This window comes from Trichoderma virens (assembly GCF_000170995.1).
Source record: "Trichoderma virens Gv29-8 chromosome Unknown TRIVIscaffold_87, whole genome shotgun sequence".
Taxonomy (NCBI): domain Eukaryota; kingdom Fungi; phylum Ascomycota; class Sordariomycetes; order Hypocreales; family Hypocreaceae; genus Trichoderma; species Trichoderma virens.
The window spans coordinates 696,972-719,462 of record NW_014013662.1 but is presented as its reverse complement, the minus strand read 5'-3'; the positions used below and the strand labels follow the sequence as shown (position 1 = coordinate 719,462).

At 44.9% G+C, this 22,491-nt stretch overlaps 7 protein-coding genes across 7 annotated transcripts; 4 read left to right on the top strand and 3 right to left on the bottom strand.

The window, feature by feature from the left end:
- Positions 1 to 2,875: 2,875 nt before the first annotated feature.
- TRIVIDRAFT_44656 (uncharacterized protein) lies at positions 2,876 to 4,072 on the top strand (the record flags this gene model as incomplete). The annotated part of the gene is made up of 1 exon (XM_014096792.1): positions 2,876 to 4,072. One exon carries the CDS (start codon positions 2,876 to 2,878, stop codon positions 4,070 to 4,072), a length of 1,197 nt encoding a protein of 398 aa, XP_013952267.1.
- Positions 4,073 to 4,751: 679 nt separating this feature from the next.
- Positions 4,752 to 5,617, bottom strand: TRIVIDRAFT_67284 (uncharacterized protein; the record flags this gene model as incomplete). The annotated part of the gene is made up of 3 exons (XM_014096791.1): positions 4,752 to 4,846; positions 4,909 to 5,454; positions 5,515 to 5,617. 3 exons carry the CDS (start codon positions 5,615 to 5,617, stop codon positions 4,752 to 4,754), a joined length of 744 nt encoding a protein of 247 aa, XP_013952266.1.
- Positions 5,618 to 8,331: 2,714 nt separating this feature from the next.
- On the top strand, positions 8,332 to 10,118 carry TRIVIDRAFT_194516 (uncharacterized protein; the record flags this gene model as incomplete). The annotated part of the gene is made up of 2 exons (XM_014096790.1): positions 8,332 to 8,433; positions 8,490 to 10,118. The coding sequence occupies 2 exons, from the start codon at positions 8,332 to 8,334 to the stop codon at positions 10,116 to 10,118; spliced, it is 1,731 nt and encodes a 576-aa protein (XP_013952265.1).
- Positions 10,119 to 11,017: 899 nt separating this feature from the next.
- On the top strand, positions 11,018 to 14,352 carry TRIVIDRAFT_194515 (uncharacterized protein; the record flags this gene model as incomplete). The annotated part of the gene is made up of 7 exons (XM_014096789.1): positions 11,018 to 11,299; positions 11,460 to 11,565; positions 11,620 to 12,091; positions 12,210 to 12,784; positions 12,853 to 12,964; positions 13,027 to 13,305; positions 13,452 to 14,352. 7 exons carry the CDS (start codon positions 11,018 to 11,020, stop codon positions 14,350 to 14,352), a joined length of 2,727 nt encoding a protein of 908 aa, XP_013952264.1.
- Positions 14,353 to 14,408: 56 nt separating this feature from the next.
- Positions 14,409 to 16,266, bottom strand: TRIVIDRAFT_194514 (uncharacterized protein; the record flags this gene model as incomplete). Its single annotated transcript, XM_014096788.1, has 2 exons — positions 14,409 to 15,907; positions 16,197 to 16,266. The coding sequence occupies 2 exons, from the start codon at positions 16,264 to 16,266 to the stop codon at positions 14,409 to 14,411; spliced, it is 1,569 nt and encodes a 522-aa protein (XP_013952263.1).
- Positions 16,267 to 17,672: 1,406 nt separating this feature from the next.
- TRIVIDRAFT_44486 (uncharacterized protein) lies at positions 17,673 to 20,649 on the top strand (the record flags this gene model as incomplete). Its single annotated transcript, XM_014096787.1, has 9 exons — positions 17,673 to 18,289; positions 18,344 to 18,448; positions 18,502 to 18,734; positions 18,794 to 18,827; positions 18,924 to 19,108; positions 19,162 to 20,059; positions 20,107 to 20,292; positions 20,353 to 20,503; positions 20,554 to 20,649. Coding segments are annotated over 9 exons (2,505 nt in total), but the record flags the coding sequence as incomplete, so codon positions are not given.
- A 200-nt stretch (positions 20,650 to 20,849) lies between these two features.
- Positions 20,850 to 21,983, bottom strand: TRIVIDRAFT_67279 (uncharacterized protein; the record flags this gene model as incomplete). Its single annotated transcript, XM_014096786.1, has 5 exons — positions 20,850 to 20,987; positions 21,052 to 21,453; positions 21,503 to 21,591; positions 21,644 to 21,903; positions 21,955 to 21,983. 5 exons carry the CDS (start codon positions 21,981 to 21,983, stop codon positions 20,850 to 20,852), a joined length of 918 nt encoding a protein of 305 aa, XP_013952261.1.
- Between the last annotated feature and the right edge of the window lie 508 nt (positions 21,984 to 22,491).

The following is a 22,491-nucleotide window of genomic DNA, read 5'->3' as shown; positions in this document are numbered from 1 at the left end:
GCTTCGCAAGTAAGAGGCTCCCCCGAAGAATGGCGGCTGACCACCCCGCTGAAAGTCTGACAAACTGGAAAGAAATTGCTTGGTCCGCAACATTTGTCATCTCAAGTATGCTATCTAGCTCGATCAGGCTAGTAGAGGAGGTAATAGTTGCCATAATTTTCGAATTCACCACTCAAATCATGTAATTTTCTTTCCTAAATTTACATACACGAGCGGATGCTGCTAACATGACCAATCTTCGAGCAACTCCTTAGCACTTACTGAGTCGCCCAGGCTTCACAACACGTAAATATGGAATTTTCCCCTCACCCTATTACAGTAACCAATTAGTATATATTATGTCAAATAGAGCATACATTGTCACGCCATCTCGTTGCAAACCTGTGAACTCATCGAGCAGCTCATCATCCAGGTTATTGAGACATGGAGTTCGTTATATAACACATCCAAATGCCCACAGTTTCAGCGATCATTTGATACATGAATAGATTTTCTCCCTATTGGGCGCCTCGTTATATTTCGTTATTTAATTATTCTATCCTGGATACTTAGAAGTTACTGGCATCCAGCCACAGGGACAGGCTGTGCTTGATTGCCTTCAAATGGTCTTACTATTAAGTTCCCATACTTCATATCCCTAGCATACCTAGTAAATGAATGAACGAAAACATTTAATAGGCACATCAATGTCAACCTCAGAATCTACCGGCCCGTGATAGTCTTCAATCATGATCTCATTCATATAATCCCTATTCCAACTCGGCCGGAATCTGTCAATGTTGCCATATCTATCCCGTACTTCAAAGTAACAAGCTTCCTTCGAGAAACCTCCTATAAAAACTTTTATGTTATGGCCCCACGTCATAAGCGTAAGAACCCGTGGCGATGCTTCTTTGGCTGATTTAGATCTTGGCAATTTCTTCGCCGAAAGCTAACATCACCGTGCAAGCGTTTAGTAGGCCCATTGGCCAAACGTAGTGCGCGTGCTCGTAGATGACCGTGCTAGAGACCTAATTAGCCTAAACGTTGCAAATAGTACAGGCCTGGGTTGCCATATTTCCATGTATCGTATGGTGCAGCCTTTCAGAAATCGTAACCTAGGATGTGACAGACTATTGCTTACATTCTGGGCAGACGTTCGCGCATAAAGTTCGTACTGATGTCTAAGATACTTTTGCCTAGGACAAGCTCGACAGGCTTCTCAAAGCCACGATAGCCCTAGGAACGCCCTATGAGATGGTGCGCTAACAGGAGTATGATAGCCTTGAAGATGGGCGTGGGAGCCGCTTGGTGGTGACGGTTTGGGACGGCTCTGCGAGTTTAAGAAGCAGGACAGAGACCATCCCTCCAGGACCAATGCAGATGTCTTTCGCGAGGTGCAAGAACGCAAATACAATACCCAGAACCAGTGTATTGAAACGATTGAGATCGACTGGTTGCGAACAGATGGCGGTCCACTGGAGCAGAGAAGTAGCCAAGTGCTTGCGTACGACGGCTGGGGCGAGGTCTACAGAACAACCGAAAGCACTTGGGTCGTGACTATATTCGCGACAAACCCGATTAGCTTGAGTGAGTTTGAAGGCATTGAGGGTCAAGGTTTTACTAAGATAGGGGCGAGTATCGCCGTTGGGGCTGTGGTAAGCTGGATGAGGTGCTGTGACCGACGCAATTGATGGTAATTCCATAACCTTCGGATCGGTCTTGGGTGATTTCGTGATTGGGGTAATCACTGGTGGTCTTACGGAGATTGGTGTAAAGGGTCTGACCGGGAACTCAAGGCCCCCTTTAAACAGGTTGTTAAAGACGCCACCAAGAGCGCTTTCCAAGGGGTCGCGTTCTCCAGGATGATCACCGCTCCCATCATGGCACCAATAACAGGCTCCTGACCATTGGTTGAATCATTGGTACCAACCAAGACGACATGGACTGGTCCAGTAAATCAGACTTGGGCAATGGAAGGTCTTCAACGGCTAGAGACGCGATCCGGTCCGCGCTCAAGAACGGCGGCGGTAACGCCAAAGGGGGCCTCCCGTTGACGGAACCTGTTTCCAACTCCTTACTGAGCTCCGGCGGGGGACACGGAGTCGCTAGTGTACTGAATCTAGAGCTCAGATGCAGATTCCTCTCAGCGGGCTCGACGCAGCACAAGCAGCAAAACTCAGGTAACAGTTCTCTTGCCATCAATGAACAAATGAAAATCATTCGTAGTCTCTAAGGCTGGACATACGGGCGCTGGGTCCTTCAGATTCAAACATCATACGTAAGTACCTAGTTAGCTTCCAGTCTCATCATCAATTGGAATTGATGATGATTTCGTGCGTTTTCTAGTCATCCAAAAAGTACTATGTCATGCGATTCTGAATCCCAACCTGATTGTTAGTAACAATGGCAATGCTAAACACATAGCTCTTACTACATGCATAGTCCAAATAGCTGGGTAACCAAAATTGAGATTTGTCCCAAAGAGGACCGTAAAGGATGAAAGGATTCCAGTGCTTATAGGTTCCACGTAGCAGAGGGTGATGCTTTGCCCCGTTATTCTAGCGTATAGAGCGTATAGCGTACTCCTTAGAGCGTATAGCGTACAGACCGCCATACTGAGAGGGCGTTTAACTTCAATTGGTGTATTACGGCTCCATGCCTGAAGTTCTGTAAGATTTGCAATTGAGATTGGCTTTGGCGATATGCGTATTCTGCAAAGACTCTGATATATGGCTGATCAAATTTTTATTTATATACTCGCTTTTCCGGCCTTCTTGGTTTGTGAATCGACTTGCAAATCAGAGACACTTTTCTCACTATAAACTCTGTGAATTACCAACTGAACTTGTTTACCATCAACGTTGTACTCAATTTACGTCTCCCTGCCGAGACAATGGTGTCGACACTGTTCCTTGGTGCTCTATTGATTCTTCCGGGCATTTCTGTTTCAGCGAGTGCTTGTCTTGAACGGCCTCATGGATACTGCAAGCAGCTGGATATTCCAGTGCCTATCACCGCAAACACTGCAATTTACGATATACCGAGAGTAGACAACGATATTGAAGCAGTAGCTTGGGCAATCTACGATGCCACTCGGACTACTATTCACGGTCCCAAGAACATCATCAAGAATACCACGACTTCCGAGACTTTCAACATCCATGCTCAGCTGTGTATTCCCAAGTCTAACAAGAATGGCAAGCACAATACGTTGCAGATTGCCACACATGGAGTGCATTACGACTCCAGATACTGGGATTCGGAATACAAGCCGGAGAATCACTCTTATGTGGAAGCATCACTTAAAGCAGGATATTCGATTCTCACATACGACCGTCTGGGAGTTGGTCAATCTGATAAACCGGATGCATACGATGTGGTCCAAGCCCCTGTTGAGCTCGAAATCCTCCGCCAACTGACCCTGATGGCCCGCAATGGTAGCCTGTATGAGTTTGCGAGTCATGCAAAGCCCTCTAATCCTTCTTTCAAAGCATTGGAAACCCCACACAAGGTCGTCCATATCGGGCACAGTTTCGGATCCTTCCTTACCTCCGCCTTCATTGCCAACTACGGCCCTCTTAGTGACGGAGCTATCATCACGGGCTACTTGTACACCGAGAATCTTGCAAGCGCCGGCTCAACATCGTTCAGCGTTGAATATGCAGCTACGGGGTCGCCTCCTTTCAACCGGTCAAGCGGCTATGTTGTGTGCCAGAGGGATGGCATCCAGAACATCTTCTTTGGGGGTAATCCCAAAACCGCTTTCACGGAAGAATTGCTTGAGTATGGTATTAGTATCAAGCAGCCCGTCCCAATTGGAGAGTTCGCCTCGGCTTTCTCGCTACTTGAGAACCCTGGGCCATCTTTTAGAGCACCTGTGCAATTCCTATTGCCAGAGTTTGACTTTTATATCTGTCGAGGCGACTGCCATGATTTGTTCAATTTGACAGCGTTGAATCAAACCTACCCGCACGCAACCAAAATTGAGGTGGCTCTTCAGCCCAACACTGGCCATGCGCTGCCACTCCACAACAATGCCACTGCAGGTTTCCAACTCATGTTCGATTTCTTTTCTAGAAATGGACTATAATGGCTGGCACGGTTAACGCGCTATTCCTAGTGGCGTACGGAATCAATCATCCTGGACACCCGGCTAGACTATGTACTCACAGATACTAGTAGGCTTCTTTTTGTACATAGAACGATATTGGGCTAGCCGATTATTGAATTAGAAATTGGAGTTTATACTTATTCATCATTCTATATGCTTCGTAGTCGACAGCTCAATGGCCTAAGAGTCCGTGACGGATCACGCTGGAGATGCGCTGCAGCGAGATCAAATAATGAAGAAATATTTAAGCTGAATATGTATTGAGATCTCGAACCCTTCTCCACCTCTCTCCTTACTTCCTTTTTTTTTTTTTTGGCTATGTGTATCTGCGTAGTCAATGGATACATGCACTATGGGCTGCTGCAAAGGCAATGGAACCAAGAAACTTGGATTTGAATCTTACTGTCAACTGTGAATAAAACGAAAATTAAGTACTACCAATTAAAATTTTAATATTTAAAGAAAAATCTCTAAGATGTAGCTACTATCTATTTCCTCCCAATATATTCTACAGTCTTAAAATATCTGACTGTGAACCTCTATTAACATTGGATGCTACTGAAAAGTGGGGAAAAGCATCCTTGTACATATTCCTAACGCCTGGTTTGCTCCAGAATAATCCAAAAAAGGCCTTGTTAGTCATTTAAATAACCGGGATTTAGACCTTCACTGCCTGAACTCTTTGAAACATTGCATTAATGTCATCGTTGGTCTTTTGTTTTAAAGGCCTTGTAAAGGGGAGTCGCTCCCATTCTGTAACATGATTAACAGAGCTCTCTCATACAGCACACAAAGTAGACAGTCAGAAAACTTACCGAAAAATGATTTGATCCACTCCTTCGGAGCAGCTCCCACAGCATCATCCCACAGTGTGACCAAGTATAAGGCTGTCGTTCCGGGACTTCCCAACATCTCGTTCTCCGATGCATTGAATTTACGATTGGCCTTCATTGCGTCTGCGACGCGAGCAGCCCTCGCTTTAGCAGCCTGCTCGACGGTGACGTACTTGGATAATGGATCATGCGAGACGTGATCTAGGCCTAATCTCTTCGCTGTTGTCGCCCAGATTCTTGGGTTAAAGTGTAAGTCATCTCCAAGATAGAAGTCGTTTCGTGATAATGATCCATCAAACTCGATACAATCATGTTTTGCAAGATCGGCAAGATTGAACGTCGAAGAGTTGCCTGTGGTTGTTAGATTGCAGGCTTGTGCTTGTTTAAACGCTCCATCGAAGGTATCAGGATCATAGTTGTATGCGCCCGAGACGGCGACTTGAAGAGTTGGCAGGTCGATATTCTTTCCGGAGCGAGGAAGCCAACCGTGATTGGCAAGGACATTCAAGCCAGGACAAGGAGATCGGCCTGTTGTCTTCTATTAGTCTTGTATGTATGTAAGTCACGAGTGGTAATTCAATAACTCACTGTCTCTCGGCCCTGCAGGAAGCCATTGATGCCCCTTTACGTGATAGTTGGGCAGTCCCGTGGCGAAGCTGTACAATGCCACGGTGAAAAGTAGACTTCGCATATTGGCTGATTAGACAGTGTTTTGGTCTGTTGGTGTAGCTCTAATAGACAAAGTAGTGATGTTTTGACATTGTTTACATCCAAACCATAATATGTTAGGTATTTATACAATTGTTAGCCTATTGACTCGCATTTTCTCACATCCTCAAGCGTCTTAGCACGACAATCATATTCAGGCACGTTAATTTACAAGGCTGTACTAGGATCTGTCCGCCAAGGAGCGTATTCGCTACGCGGGGATTTTCAGGCTCAGCCTTCATGTAGACGGAACCTCGGAGCAATGCCGTAGCTCTCCTGTAGGCTCAGCCTCAAACTAATCCTCTTACAGTTAAAGTGCATAGCTCATCCCTGTGAATTTTTTTGTTAACCGGGTATTAATTCGGACCCTTGTATAGGAATGCGCTCTGTGGGGATACGCTTGGAGGAATACGCTTTGTGGCTTGTAGGATGGGTCTAAGGAACGTGGGAATACGCTTGATGAATTCTACCTCGCAAGTGGCTATTGTCAGCGCAAACTTGTCCCATGGATTCGCGTTGATGATGGCATTGCAGTGTATATTTGATTACCACACTGAACCTACTTCCAGTACCCACTATCAATGCAACTCTTGGCAAATATTAGGTGTGTGGGTGTTGAATGTATTGTAAAGTTTCTAAGCGAGCAAACACCACTTAACATACGCGGTATCATCATAGTGGAATCGTAGATACCTTCAGTGATTTATGTATTTTTATGAAAATATTAGCGTATATCTGTAAATGTCGGAACCTACGACGTTATTTACAATCTCCAAACTGCTGAGGAAACTTTTGTACTTGACGTTGGACAGCACTCGCGAAGCATTCCATGCTGAAGCCACCATACTTTCCGCGCATTTGACGCAACGGCACTCGTTGAATAGTAAATATCAACTCTATCAATCTATTAATTTCCAATTGTATCACAAACTGTGTTTCTATTGAATCGGAAAAGTTCAGACAGCCAAGTCCCAACTACTAATATAAAGAAGTTCTGGCCCCAAACCTTGGCATGTGCAGTCTACACACATATTCACAAGCGGGAGTCTGTCTCATCATTTTATAATATTATACCGAGGATTCTGAGAAGCGCAACAATATTGGATGGATCATCTTGCCTCTCTTGTTTTGGCCATATCGTAACTGTTCCTAAACTCCTTGTGTCATGAAACTATGGGCCTTTCAGTCTTAGGGCCCACACGCCGGTGCTACGATCAACTTCTGATCAGCGTTACTATAAGTAACTGATACGTATGCAAGGGCATCTAAGCGCCTACGATCTTCATGCATGGCGCTGTCGATAAAGCTTGTTTTCTCATGGGACCTTAACGCTCCACCTTGTTCCTAGGCAACGTTCTTATGTTCTTAAGCAGCATTTATTAAATTTCATAGAAGTCATTTAGCACAGTTATATAGCCGAGCCTAAAACTCCGTTGTGGGATCAGCAGGTTGCCACTCAAAGGGATTGGTTTCATCCAAGTCGCCGGCTCGGAAGCTGGTGGGTGGCCTCGAGTTTATAAATTCTGTTTCCACTGGGTTAGAAGTCATATTTACGAGTCTTAAACTATATGTAAGCCGATTTGAACAAGAAACTGCCGCCAAATGCTTCGAAGGCTTGAGCGCCTCTGGGCGAATAACCGGTTGCGCTATTAGCTTCCCCTAGTTTAATTACTATGCCATTCGTCTCCTCAAGTATATCCATATGGTTCGATGGCCCACAATTTGCGATGGTTCTCACATAAGAGATATAAGATATTATCAGTTTTAAGTCCTTGTACCTTATAAGCGATATGACTTGAATGGTCGAGAATAGGTCATGTTATCTAATAGACAAGACTCATGCTTAACAGTTGCATATTAATACCAGGAACATGCATGAAATAATTTCACCATTTGTGACATAGTCTCTAGAAAGGGAGACACAATCAGGTACACTAGGACTTGCGTCGGAACCTCTTAACTACTTTTTAAGACCCATAACTAGCCACAAACTATATCGCCGCAATTCTCGTTGAGACACTAACACGCAATCAAGTCTGTTCGTAACTAGAAAATTTTTTTTGGATCAATTGATTCAGATAAATAATGTTTGCTAGTCACGTTGTGCATAGCCAACCAAAGATCTCCATGCCAGCGATAGGTCTGTCGGGATGTTATGAGGTGCTCGCTTGTAAAACGCTGAAAAGAATCCTAGAGGGTTTGGTAGCTCGGAAATACCGGGGAGGCTGGCGGAAAATGGTGCGTTTGGCGGTTAATAGTTGCCACTTACAGGTACCGCTAGTTCAGCTGGAACCAAGCTAGTCTGCACAGCCTTCTCTCTTTGCCCGTTACCAAGTTGACAAATAACTTCAATTGGGATCTTGGGATAAAGGTCAGGAGTCATTTTAAGGCTGGACCCATCATAATATATGATGGCTGAGTATCGTTTCGGCATTCGTCACCGCATTCATAGAGAAACAAGCCGGTGAGGAACAAGGCTGAAGAGTGAGAAGCCAACCTTGTGCGTGGCTGCCTTGGATTCTGACGAGTACTCAATTCCAAATAGCAAGCCGAAACACAAGATGGTGTATTACTTGCATGCTTGAATAGCGTCATCGCCTGGTTAGCGCAACTCTTAAAATTACGTTTAAATATGCTTTCACACGTCGACTCGTTCAAGAGATCAGTTAATACAACTTAAAGAATACTATTCCAAGCATGTCTGCAGTTCTAATACATCCTGGCAAGGAGTTTAAGCAGCGCCGATCGCATGAAAAGTCTAGAAAGGGTTGCATACGGTGCAAGAAGCAGAGAAAGAAGGTTCGTTGTACTCTTCAAGTTGATATACTAAAGGCGTTTACTGACAGCAAAACCAGTGCGATGAGGCCCGCCCTACATGTTCTCGCTGTCAGAAGCGGAATCATTGTTGCCAATATACTGTGCCAGACGAGCGCTATGCTTCAGAATCGATACATCCTAGCCCTGGACAAGCTTCAGAATCGATACATCTCAGCCCTGGACAAGATGATATGATACCAGAAATTCCAGATTTGGGATATTTAGATTTCGCTGAGGCCAGCCCAAGCAGCTCTGAGGCACAATCTGAGGATATCCGTTCCGGAGATTCGAGCATAATCCGCGCAGTACCATATGACCCCTCTGTAGCTCCAGAGGGGCCCCAGGCGTCTTTTTCTTTGAACTCTGAAGAGCTAGAGCTTTTAAGCCACTACATCACGCACACAAGTCGCATCATTCCCTTCAATGCCGAAGAGCTGCATGCACTTCACGTAGGGATCCCGAATCTTGCGTTTGGAAGCAGACCAGTCATGGGCTCAATACTGGCACTCTCCGCAGTTTGCAAGTGTTACGACATCGTGAGGCACTCTCCAGCGCCTCTGGAGAGAATAGAAGATATCAAAAGGCTTCTTTTTCTAGCAGATGAACATCACAGAAGTTCACTCGGCCAGATACAGGCAGCGATCTACGGCGATCATGTTGACACAGTTTTGGCTAATGCTGCGCTGATGGTACTGTATGCATTGTCTGGTCATTGTGTCCGGGTATTGTTAGCCAAGAAAGCAATGCGAGGAGGGAGAACATTATCTAATGAGATATTGCCATTGCAGTCTCAGTGGATAACCTCCATTCGTGCCGCATATGTCGCATATGTTGGTCTACAAAACAGTGCATCCCAAGACTTGATAGACGACTTGTCCAGCCCACCCGCAGCTACAAGTGATGATGCTGTTTTGCACAAAACCACCCTGCTAGGCGATGACTTATACACCCCCGAAGATGGTCCATCAGAAGGTACGAGGAATTTACTGCTGCCGATCGTATCGGCCACATACAGGACTGCCTTGGAAAAACTCAATGCACAGGCTCGAATTGTCTGGATTGACCAATGCGATTCGAACTTCCAGGCACCAAAAGTCGTCGATTCTGGGCTTCAAGCATGCCTTACGTCTCTTGAACTTTTGGAGGAGCTTTTCAATAAAGTATTTGCCAGCCACCAGCCAAGTCCTGAGCCCTCTCAATCGGAATTTGCTTCATCGGCCTTTCACCTAGGCAAACTTGAAAGAGCCTCTCCATGGCTGCGGAAATACTTGGCTAACGTCACCTCTGCCATACCATCTAAACTGTGGAGACGGACAATTACGGCTTTCCTGAATCACGTACCACTTGAGTATCTGCAGCTCGTTCAATCAGCCCTTGATCATATGCCAGTGGCGGTAAATCAAGCTGATTCCACTTCAACCGACAAGAGTGCGTTGCTTGGTACAACACAACAGCTAGCAATAAATATCTTTGCCCACTGGCTGGTCCTTGTTATGCTTTTAGATGGCGTGTGGTGGATCGGTGGTATCGGACAGTGGGAGCTGGGGCGAATACTGTCATTTACAGAGGCTCAAGGGTGGATTACCGAATATAGAGGCACAGGCGAGACATGGTGGCCAGAAAGCATGTTTGCTGTTCAAAAAGCGATTGCGGAACCTATAGAGTAATTATAATGATTATTATTTTACATAGAGCAAATAGATTAGAAACATTGGGGGGGATAGAGCCATAGGAGTAATCATCTTTAGATATTAGGAGCAATCTTAATGCCATTCACGCTTACTATATCCATTGCAGCCAAACATTTAACTTACAAACCATTACGTCGTGTGGTAGACTATTGCGCAGGATTGGATGAGGTTCCACCAGTAGCCTGTAGACAAAATCTCTCGCCTATGATTCCTGCATTCAGAAGCCCCCATAGAGGTGTATGCACAATCGCGTTTTTGTTCTGGTGTTGTTGCTGCCTTGAATCCTACAGCACAGCCTCAACCAGGCACTCTGTTTTCTGGGCCAGTTGCTTCTCCACTCGGCGTTTCACAGCATTTTAACCCCTTCCCAGGCCTTCACCAAGGGAAATTATATATTCGAAGAAAGGAGATGGAAACAAACATTCGGCCTTTTCTTGCACTCTAAATTACACAGACCATGAAGTGAAAGGGGTTTAATATTGGATGCATACAAAGGTAATTAACTAATCGCATGCAGAATTCATTGGACTTTCTCAGCTTCGTATTTGTTGGGGATAATCGCTGTTTTCAAATGGGCTACAATGGTGGTAGAAGCGGGAATTTGGAAATCCATCCAATGAAAAGAGGAAATGGCAAGGCGCATGCATATTTGTATATACATGTTCACATGCGCAGTGCGCGTCCATCTCCTGTCGCTGCCTAGTTGCGGCGTATTCAGCCTGACACTGATTTGCTGCCCAACTTCAATCGCTGAACAAATTACCGCTTCTCATATTTCGAAAGATTTCTTAAATCAACGTACACCAAATCGATTACGTCTAGGTTGATTGTGTATTCAATGAGCAACGCTTTTGTCGGAAAATTTAGTCTCGAAAATGGACGAAAATGAGTTGCTTCCTATTATTGACAAATTCCTTTCGGACACCAATACTTCTGAGAGGGAGTTATTTCAATCCAGTAGCTACGATGATGTACTACAGGACATCAATACAATTCAGTCAATCCGGGAATCGACGAAAAACATGATGAACATGAAGCGAATACATTCATTTCTCACTGGTATGGCGCATTTTGAGAACGTGCTAATCAAAATTGAGTTTCAACATGTTACAAAGGTCATGGCATGCGTTTGGGGCCCGCTTCGATATCTTTTAGAGGTATAAAGAAATATGGAATAAATTGTTGGCTTCTACAAACGAATATTGCTGACACCGTGCACTATAGTTCACAAATCGTACAGATCGAGAATTGGACAGCTTACTAGACGTTTACGAAAAGATCGGAGATAAACTTCCATTACTGTACGAGTATATGCAGCTTTTTATTGCAATACCGGATTGCGCAACATTTTTGACACACATATACCAAGATGTTCTTACGTTTCATCAACTTGCGTACAAGCTTTTCTCTCTCCGGCCTACATGTAAGATCAATTATCAGGTAGTAATATGATGACAAAGTCTAACCTATTCTATAGTATTCCAAAAGATATATAAATCCATCTGGAAAGCTTTGAACAATACTTTTGATCACCTAGCAGGTTCCTTGGAAAGCCACAGGAAATTTATCATAAAGAACGGATTGTCCTTTCGGAACCCTCAAGCTACATTAGATCTGGACGCCGATTTAGCACCTGCAGGGTCTTGGCCGGACAATGAGACAAACGTGGAAAATGTCAGAAGGATGTTTTTAGAATATCCTCAAAGCGTGAAGAAATGCCGTGACGATTTCAAAGAGAAGGAGGCGAGCGAGAGGAGCAAGACCAAAAATAGAGTTCTGGCTTGGATATCAGCCTCAAAGAAGACGCAATTGCTGCACAAGAAATTCCAGGACGCGAGAATATGTCCAGATACTGGCCGTTGGCTGTTCAAGAAATATAGCGAAGTCAGCGATTGGATGACTGAAGATCCGCCACCCGATTCTGCCATTTGGCTACAGGGCAGTAGAGGGTTTGGTAATAATACCTCTTGGCAGATAGACATAAGACATCATGGGCTAACAAAATCTAGGTAAAACTATACTTTCATCTCTGCTAATAGATGAATTGAGAGACCTACGGACCGAAAGGAAGAAGTGCGCGATTCCTCAAGGAGGCAAAATATGCTACTTCTATTGCCAAGAAGAAGACTCTGATCATCGTACCTATCTTGACATTCTGAAAGGAGTTCTTCATCAGATGGTCGAATCTACTGAATACCTCTTACCTCTCTGCAAGGAAAATATTGACTCAAGCGGGAATCTAACAGACATACCAACAGCGGAGGCTCTCCTCAAGGCTTTCTTTGAGTATAATACAAGGCAATATATCGTCATTGATGGAATTGACGAGTGCGAAATGGTTGAAATGCGCAAAATTGCAAGCTTCTTCATGGAACAGGTTGAAAAGTGCGACAACATCAAGCAAGGCCGATTGAGGGTCCTATTTATGAGTCAGTCAATTCCAGACCTGACCAAAGCCAAAATTATGCCAGAGGATGATGCATGCGTGCAACTTAAGGCAACCGACAATGCAGAAGACATCAGGTCTTATGTGAAGAAGAGGATTCCAGACTTTTCTGAAGGACGCGCGACAAGCAGTGGCTTTAACCTTTCTGAAAGCGACAAAGAGGAAATTGAGAGTATTATATGTCGCCGAAGTGAAGGTCAGTCTCTTATGCACACTGCAATGCATGAAATTCATTATAATAGCTGATACTGATAGTAAATGCAGAAATGTTTCTATATGCCCATCTGGCGATTGAGTATCTTCTACAGCAACCAACGAAAGAGAAATTGAAAGAGAAAATAAAAGAAGAAATGGCGCCTAAGGAACTCTCACAGATGTAAGTTCGCAGTCGAACAACACCTACCACGGATATGATAGATGAACTAATGTTATATATAGATACGAAAAGCTTGTGGGGATTGTCAAAACCGAGTTATTGAAGCTAGCCGAAGGGGAAGCCCACTGGAAGATGGCAAGGCAACTTCTAGGCTGGTTGATCTGCGCCAAGCGTCCCCTCAAATGGCATGAAATGCAATCAATTCTGTCTTATGTCCCCGAACAACAAAAAGTTGATTTTGATAACAAGATGTTGAGGCAACATTCTAGCAAATATCTTGGATCTCTGGTGCATGTCCTTGAAGGCGGCCACATCCGGATTGTTCATTCTACAGCGCGGAGGTAGGCAAATAATCTATACACTAACTGACACTTTATAGTATCAAACTGACAATAGCTAGGTATATCATCCAAAACAAGTACATAAATGAACAAGCTGTGCATTGTGACCTTGCGGTACGCTGTCTAAGATACCTTTGTCTAATAAGCGCCTCTAAAACGTATGAGGAAAATGAGCGGCTAGAAAAAGTCAAGCTTGGCTGGTTTTCTTTTCAGGATTATGCCTGCTCTCAATGGCATAGTCACATTAGTACGGTGATTTCGAATTGCGGAGACCTCTTTCATGACGGTGATGATAGTCAGAGCTATCAAGAGGATTTTGGATCTGCACTGCAGGAGTTTGTGGACCAAAATGGTGGGGATCTCACGAAAGAGACTCACAAGCACTTTGAAGATAAGTGGCCAAATGAATTCGACAGATTCTCAGAACTCCCGTTCTATGAAAACCTTTGCACCTTGTGGAATCATATTTACACTCATCAGAGAGAGAAATTCGAAATCCGTAACACAGTTGGTATTGCGGGAATCGAGAAGGCTATGCTCGATAATAGAGCCTCGTTAGAGACCAACTTCGTTCCTAGCGGAAAAACCTGCCTCAATGATACGATAGCGGATTACTATGGCCCCAATCTCTTCAAATGCAATCGCCTCTTGTGCGATTTTTTTCATGTAGGCTATGACAACAAAGAAGATCGCGAAGCCCACAACAACCGTCATGACAGACCATATCAGTGTGCCTCGCGGTGTAATGCAGCTCCAATCGGATTCACCTCCAAGAAGGATCTGGACAGGCATATGCGTTCTTATCACCCTGATTCAACCAATGGACCGGCTACATTCGAATCATTACGTCCCAGGACTGGCACGAGAGAATTCCCTTGCAGCATATGTGGCAAGAAGTTTACAAGGAAGATTACCCAGACCGGCCACGAGAGAAGCCATTTTGGAGAGCGCCCGTACAAGTGTCCACATATGGGTTGCGATAAGGCTTTTACGAGAGCGAGCGATTGCCAAAGACACCAAAGGATTCATTCAAGAAGAGCAGGATAATGATCTAAATGCTTATTGCTATAGGAATTAGCGATTAATATTTGCAAGTTTTTGTCTTACTTGTCTATCCTCGGCTCGAGTGTAATCTCTTGGCGATTTATGCCTTCCCATACCCTCATATCCATAAACCTAACCAGTCCAACTCTTCGATAAAGCCGTCCGCCAACGTCAACCACAAGCAACCCGACGCCTTCCTCACTGCCTGCACCTGTTTGCACTGTCCCCAGTAATAAGTATTCTAGATCGTCAATCCCCAATCCCATTTGCTGAAGTTCAGCAAAAGGATCAATAAGATCTAGACCCTCCAGTATCTTGTCAATCTTATCATAGGCTACGTCACTTACTTTCATCATACGACATGCCAATACCACAGCTTGGATAGTCAACAATTTGACGACGGCATCTTCAGTGGATACGGACCCTTCATAGCGGATGACACCATCCAAGGAAGCCCATGACCAACTCGGTGCTCGTTTGAGATGTCGACTTTCTTCCCTTTCAATATCGGGTTTATGCCATGCCAGAAGATCGATAAACCATTTTTTCCAGAGTCCATAGATGCTTGTGTCGCGCCATAGTGTTTCAAGCTCCGATGTTATGCCCATGACTGCTCTAAGCTTATCCTCTGAGTTTGTGAGCTGACGATCGGTGTATTGTTGCACAATGGTCTTCCAAAGGTAAAGCTTATCGTATTCTAGATTTCCAAAATAGGGCTCGGCGCCATTGTCAAAAACTGTCCAAGGAAGGCTTTCTAATGGTTGTAGATACTCGAGTCCTCGTGTAGAAACGCTCCGAAGATCCACTTCTTTGCATTGCCATAAAAGTTCGTAATCAGAGAATATCAACATCCTTGACGACAGCATGAACTCTTGCAATGTCCATCCTCTCTTGTCTAGGGGATGATCTGGCTCATAGGGTCCTGCTGAAAGATACACTGTACCCAGAGCTTTATTTGCCATGCGCATATGAACCTCATAGTCTGGGCAGTAAGACTGTATTTTATGGGCAAGAAACCCATGGGCTGCATTTTCTGACGTGGATGCCGCAATCGTTACGGAAGCGTTTTTGTAGATAGATGCCATTCGCGAAATTTCGGTACGTTTATCTTCATCGCAGTCTTGGATAATGCAGAGGGCGTCAACCCAAAGATACCGAAAGCCGAGCTTTCGAGTAGCAGAGACAGCATCCCGTATAGATTGCTGAAGACTCTCCAGTTTGATACCATCCACCAGTTGTTTGAGGTTGTCTCTCTGCAGATGAAGTGGTTTTGCAGCAGAATCGAGTGGCTTTCCCCAGCAATAACTTAAGGCGAGGTATTGGGCACGGGTGTCTGTATCGTTGACCACGAGTTTTACTGTGGGATGACGGTCGTCTGGCTTGCCAACATCGAGAACTCGCAGGGGAAGGACGGTATCTCGGGAGTATTGGCAATGTTTATGAGGGTTCTTGGAATTCATACATTCTTGGATGAGGGCCCTTGCTTGGGCAAACACTCTGTTGCTTCCGACATTTCTGTAAAGGGGCCTTTGGTGTACAATATCTGCGATGGGATTACCTGTGATTTGTGAGATTATAAGATTTACAAACTTTATGGACTGAGAACTTACCCCTTCTAGCAAATACCTGGATTGTAGCGATAGATTTCGTTGGCTCGGATTCAATGGCGGCTTGCAGCCCATATATACCTATCGGGTCATCATTTGAAGCTGTGAGCAAAGTTCGAGGAACACGATTGTTTCGGAATATGAGGCGTTGTTCATTTGCCCAATCTTCGTCATGTTCTTCGCAAACAATGAATAAGATCAATTTGCACATTCCACAGCCTGCATTAGCAGCAGCCTCACAGTCAGCCCGGTTCCGATGCCAGAAGCCATCATGCGAATTGAGAGACTCAAGGCTTGCGTGAGAGAACATCCGCGTGCAGACCTCACAGGAGAGGTTTTCTAAGCGCCGCCGAGATCTTCTGGATTGAGAACCATTCTGTCGGTCAGTACTGTTCTCGGACTCAGATCGAGGCCTTTTTTGTCTGACCCGCTTAGCCATTATCGGTCTCAAAGGAAGCGTCGTTGATTCCATGAATATTTGTAGGGAAAATAAGATAAAAGTCGTCCACTGTTGCAGTGAGCTGTGTAGGAACCAGTGTATGGTAGGTAACTTTGCCAACTTGTAGAGAACACCCGCTTTGCTTGTCGAATTACTGCATACGAAGGTACGTGTTTGAGAAGCCAGATAAATTAGACTAAATTATTTGGTTAACGTTCAAATAGGCCGATGAATGAATTCGGCCTTACTGCCCAAGGCCTTCTGACGGCCTGGCCTGAGCAAGACAGGATTGGCGGTTGCATTTATGATGAGGCTGACACATATGCAGCATGTGTGTCTAAGCCACGTTCAACAAACATGATTCGCGGACTGCGGCAAATAGGCAACACGGAATAGAGATGCATCGAACTGCCTTGCCGACGCGTTCCGCCAGTCAAGTGGCGCGAACCAGCTTCAGCCTCATTTTCGGTGATGGAACGCGTCCACCCCATCATTCGAGAATCCGCCTCGTAATTGCCTACCAAGACGAAACCCACCGCTTTTCTTGGCCATGTCAATACTATTCCTCTTATTAGAAACGACTATGGAAAGAAGAAATTCTATTTAGAAATTCCAAGACTTTTCCCCAATACTCATAGGCCACCAAGCAATCACAATGTCTAATCCACTGAAGCGACGATTTGACCCCGTCAGAGAGCTAGATGATGAGACCTTTTTCACTTCTAGCGACGCATCCAGCGTGGAGCCGCAGCAGCCTTATGATCAAGGACCGCTTGATTATGGTGGATATCATGATTCAATGAGACAGAGCCAATACCATGGGCCAAGTTACATGAATCCAATGAGGTACGTGAATCAAGCATTGCTTCGCGAGCGTTACTAATTGTCTTAGTGACATTCCTATTATCCAACAGGTAGACTCCATGCCAGAAGTGTTTGGCAACATCCTACTTGATCCGAGCGCAAATCAAACACCACCACTGGACTTCAATGGGATGGATTTCAACTTGGACGATGCGCTCACGGATTGGAGTAATGAAATGTTGTTGTCCGATTCTGATTTATCTCCATTCATGCCACTCTCGTCACAAGAGGTTTCACACTCGCCGTCTGTCGCATCTCAATCAAGTCCATCCAGATCGGAGGATATTGTCTCAGTATTTAACAACGAATTACTTAGCAGCGAAATAATATGCTATGGAATGGTAAGTCACCGCAATCCTTATCTTAAGATTACAACGACATCTAATTTGAGAGGCAACGTCCACCTGCAATAGCTGCATAATGTCGATGTCAAACTCTTAGGCGACATGCAAATGATTTACGCTAAGCTGGACAAGCGTGAGGCGGGATTCGAGCGTTTCAAACTCGAGACGCGTGAAAATCACATTATCCTATGTTTCAATGATACTGGCGAAGATTTTGGCCAGGTGCGCTCCAACGTTGGCATGACGCTTTCATCGCTAGTAGACAAGTCCTCCAATGTCGACTTTGAACCCATCGTGTCTATATCTTATTTAATGGACATAATAGGACGCGCCAACAGGCCAGCTGAAGCCATTGTCAAAGTTGATATCAATGTTTACGGGCCACAATCAATTGGAGTACCTGTTGGCAATGAACTGTCATCTGGAAAGCTGTGGCTGCAGAAGCCTACTCACGAGAGAGATGGAATAGTATACGACAATCCGCATTTCTTAAAGCTCAAGACAAATGGTACTCAGCTCCCACGGAAGCAGCCAATGAAACAGGTCATCAGCGAGGGGGCTTCCAACAGGAGAAAACGAGAAGAAAGATTGCGAAAGATGGTCGAAGACGTATACAAATCTATTGATCGTACCAGGCACCTTGAGGCAGTAGATGGTGGAGACAGAGTCGTGCGAAAACTGTTGAAGTAAATCTCTATCTTTATGATCAGTTTTAGTTGATGCTGACATACAATTTCTAGACATCAGGAAGAGGCACTAGGTTTCATGTTAGAAAGAGAATCTGGTCATATCAATGACAGGTATAGGCTCTGGGAGACTATTGAACTAGAAGGGGGGAATAAAGAGTAAGCTATCTCCAGTACAGTTTTGAAACAGTTTTTAACTTTTATTGTGCCAGATATCGCCATCGAATTACTAGAGCAAAGATCAGGACCGGTATAAGACCAAACGAAAGAGGAGGCGGGATTCTAGCTGATGAGATGGGTATGGGCAAGTCCTTGTCCATACTTGCGCTAATAATGAAGACTCTTGATGACGGAAAAGAGTGGGCTCGACAGCAAGAAAACAGTCCCAAAGTCGAGGAGGCGATTAGACGCTCGCGCTCAACACTTGTAATTGTCCCGTCTGCCCGTTCGTTGCTCCAATACCTCCTCTGTTTGACAAGATATGTGAAAGACTGACCCTGTTAGTACTCATATATAATTGGATAAATGAGATAAAAGAGTGAGTTCATTTTTTTTTTTAAAAAAAAAGAAAAAAGACATAAAATAATATAACATAGCACGTATCAGTTATCATGACTATTGACTAACTTCATAGGCACTTGAAAGATGGGGTCAAAGTAATCAAGTACCACAGCTCCGATAGACCGAAAAGTCTTGATGAAATCGCAGATTCTGATATTGTAGTAACTACATACAGCACTCTAACTGCTGAGTTTCAAATCAAATCAAGCCCGTCACTCCTTCATTGTATCGACTGGTACAGAATCGTCCTCGATGAAGGTAAGTCATCATCTCCTCTTTCCCATTCCTTCAGAATATCCAACAGCCGATAGCACATATTATTCGCCGCCGAGCTACAGCCTTCTACCGTGCCTGTGACGATATTCACGCCAATTCAAGATGGTGTCTCACCGGAACACCCATTCAAAACAAGCTCGCCGACATTGGCACTCTTTTCGCCTTCATTCGTGCTGAACCTTTTACCAAGGCAGCTACGTTTCGGAAGTACATAGAAGTTCCTTTTGATCAGAGCAGCGAAGAAAATCCGACATTAGCCAAAGACCGTCTCCTTATACTCATCGAGTCGCTCTGTCTACGTCGCACAAGGGATATCATCCAACTGCCTCAATTACGACAAAGGGTACGCAAACTGAGTTTCTCTGAAGCCGAGAGCAAACAATACAATAATACAAAGGAGATTCTACTGCGAATGATCCGCCATCGTGTTGGTGAGGCCGAGCAGAGCTCCAAATTCGGGATCTTCCAGGTCAACTTGCAGATGCGTCTTCTGTGCAACCACGGAACGTTTCAGCAGCCTTTCTCTTGGCATCGGCGCAGTTACCGAGACGAACGCGAGGCAATTGCCTCAGCTCTTGGTCAGAGTAGCGAGATTACGTGTGCCGGCTGCCAAATGCCAATGCCAATTATCGGGTCCAGCGGGTTGGGCGATGGCTTTTATAAACAATGCGCCCATGTCCTATGCTCTGAGTGCATCGAGCAGTCGAATACCTCGAGTGATGGCGAACAAACTCAGCATTGCCCCGTGTGCATACGATGGTTAAGACCTATGGTGGATAGTGACCAGATGACAGACGATGATGATATGGCAAACTGCCCGTCCAACAATAAGCTCGGAGATGATGATGCTTACTATTTTAACGACGAGGGGCATTCTACGAAGATGAACGCATTAATTGAAGATGTCCAGCGTGACATGTGGACAACGAAGAGGTAAATCTCCCTACGACTTACAACTGATATCGGTCTAACATGAGTAGTATAATATTTTCATGCTGGACTAGGACGCTGCAACTTCTTTCGAGATATCTCGACGCTGCCAAGATTCCATATGTCCACATTGATGGCAGCTGCCCTCTTAAACAGCGACAGATCAAACTCGATACATTTGCCAAAGACGATGAGACACCAGTGCTCATCATGACAACCGGAACTGGCGGGTTTGGGTATGTCAAACGTCTCTCCTATGCTTTTTAATATTGCTCATAATACTAAATAACCTCTAGGCTAAACATAACATGTGCTAATCGCATCTTCATTGTTGAGTTGCAGTGGAACCCCGCTGTAGAGAGCCAGGCCATCGCGCGCGCAATACGACTTGGACAGAAAAACAAGGTATACGTGACGCGCTATATAATCAAGGACACAGTTGAAGAAGTTTGTTACTTCTTATCATTCTCATCTCACTTCTTACTAACCTCAATTAGGAAATGCAGTCCCAGCAGCTGTCTAAAAAGCAGCTCGCTAACTTAGGATTTGATGAGGATTTGGATGCAGGAGATGGAGGAGGTTGGTTTGAGTAGGAGCAACAATGTGGATAGTAACAGTGGACTAAAACAACTACGTTCTGAATAAGCCAATGCAGAGTTGAATGCTATCACTATTGCGTCCGGCATCATTTATCCCCCTCATAGATTGCATCGAGAAATTATGCGAGCATATTGAATCGGGCCTATATTACTAAAAGAATAGTTCCATCATCTCTGTGGGTTCATTTTCCACACTATTCTCGTAATTTGGCCCATTCTATCACATGTCTCGTGTACTCTGACGCTCTTATGCCCATTAAGCCCTCCTTGAGAAAGGCAATGTGACCGACAGTTTGATCCACATGAATGTCGACGCGGCCTTGATGCTTATTCTGCGTTTTGTTAGTCCCATTGCTCAGTGACACGGAACATCTGAGTAGTAAATTAATTTCTCACCTTTATTATTTGAGCGAGTTTGGCGATATCTTCTTCGAAGATCTCCAATCCACCCGAGACAACTGTAATCCCCCCAGCTGGCAGTGTTTCATACCAGTCCTCACGCATCACGGACAGTGGAGCGAACCATGGGTTGATGAGCTCAACGTCAGGGTCATGATTACTCTGGATAACGTTCCACATTTGGGCCACTTCATCCACGCCAACCAAATCGCGGCCAATGTTTTTGCTCGTAGCCATCGCTGGCGTAACCATCGGCGTGGTAGGAGATATCATCAAGATTTTTCCAAGACGATGGCCAGAAGGGATGGAGAGTGGAAGAATTTTGGGGTGCGGATGCATAACATGGAGGAGGAGAGAGAGAATAAGCATTCCCCCGGCACTGTCTCCGTACAGGTCGATCTACAGACTGCGTTAGCTGACGCAAAGAGCATGACTGGCAAAGACTAACATCTTTCGTGTCTCGCCCATGCATAAGATGAGTGACGAATGCGATCAGTTGGCGTAACTGAGTTGGATAGGGTGCATTCGGGCAGATATCTGAGGAGTTAGAAAGCCAGGAGAGAAACACCAAGATATTTCGAATACTCACCATAAGCAAGCACAGCCAACGCAACATCATCCCCGCCGGCAGTCGCTGTTTTATACATTTCGTAGGCCAGGCCAAAATGAAAAGTAGACGCATGCATGACTAGCCCACCACCATGCATGTGTCCTATCACTCTCTTGGCTGAAGGCGAGCCAAACCACAATGCCGAGCCACCTCCTGTGATTTCTTGTCGCACAGGCGGGATACCATGCTCCTGAACAAATTTATCATATTGGTCGGCCGTACGAACTGTGAAGCATTGCCTGAAAAGCAAGTTAGGGGAAGTAAAATGTACGTATGATCAGTGAACATACTGCATCAAATCTTCCACTGTCATGGACATCTTTACGGTGTTGAAGTTATTCCTTAGAGAACTGGTTATGTGTTTATGATGCTCATTTATAAAATCTGAACCGATGAAGAGTGCGAACCCAACGATTTATATATCTCGTTCGACTCATAGTTTGTAAATGCTGTTCAGGCGCCATGGCATTTTGGACAAGAGCATTGCTCTACCGCGGCTTGGCTTGATGGAGGGCTCTCAAGAATCATCACAGTTGACTCATATCATCAAGGAGCTCTCCATTCGCCGCGACTTCTACTTTTGGGCTGATTAGAATTATAGCGGTACGTGATTGCTGGCACTTGAATGCACAGTCGGCGACATGGGGATCTACTACACTCAGCCAACGTAGCAGCATGTCCCCACTGATTCGAGCACAATGTGGTGAACTGGAAAGAATAGTTCGGCATGTTTCTCGCCGGAGTTGTGGGACACTACCAGCGCCAGTACTAATTTAGAAATAGCAGCGAAGTCAACACGACACGTTTCCTGGGAGAGTTAAAGTTGT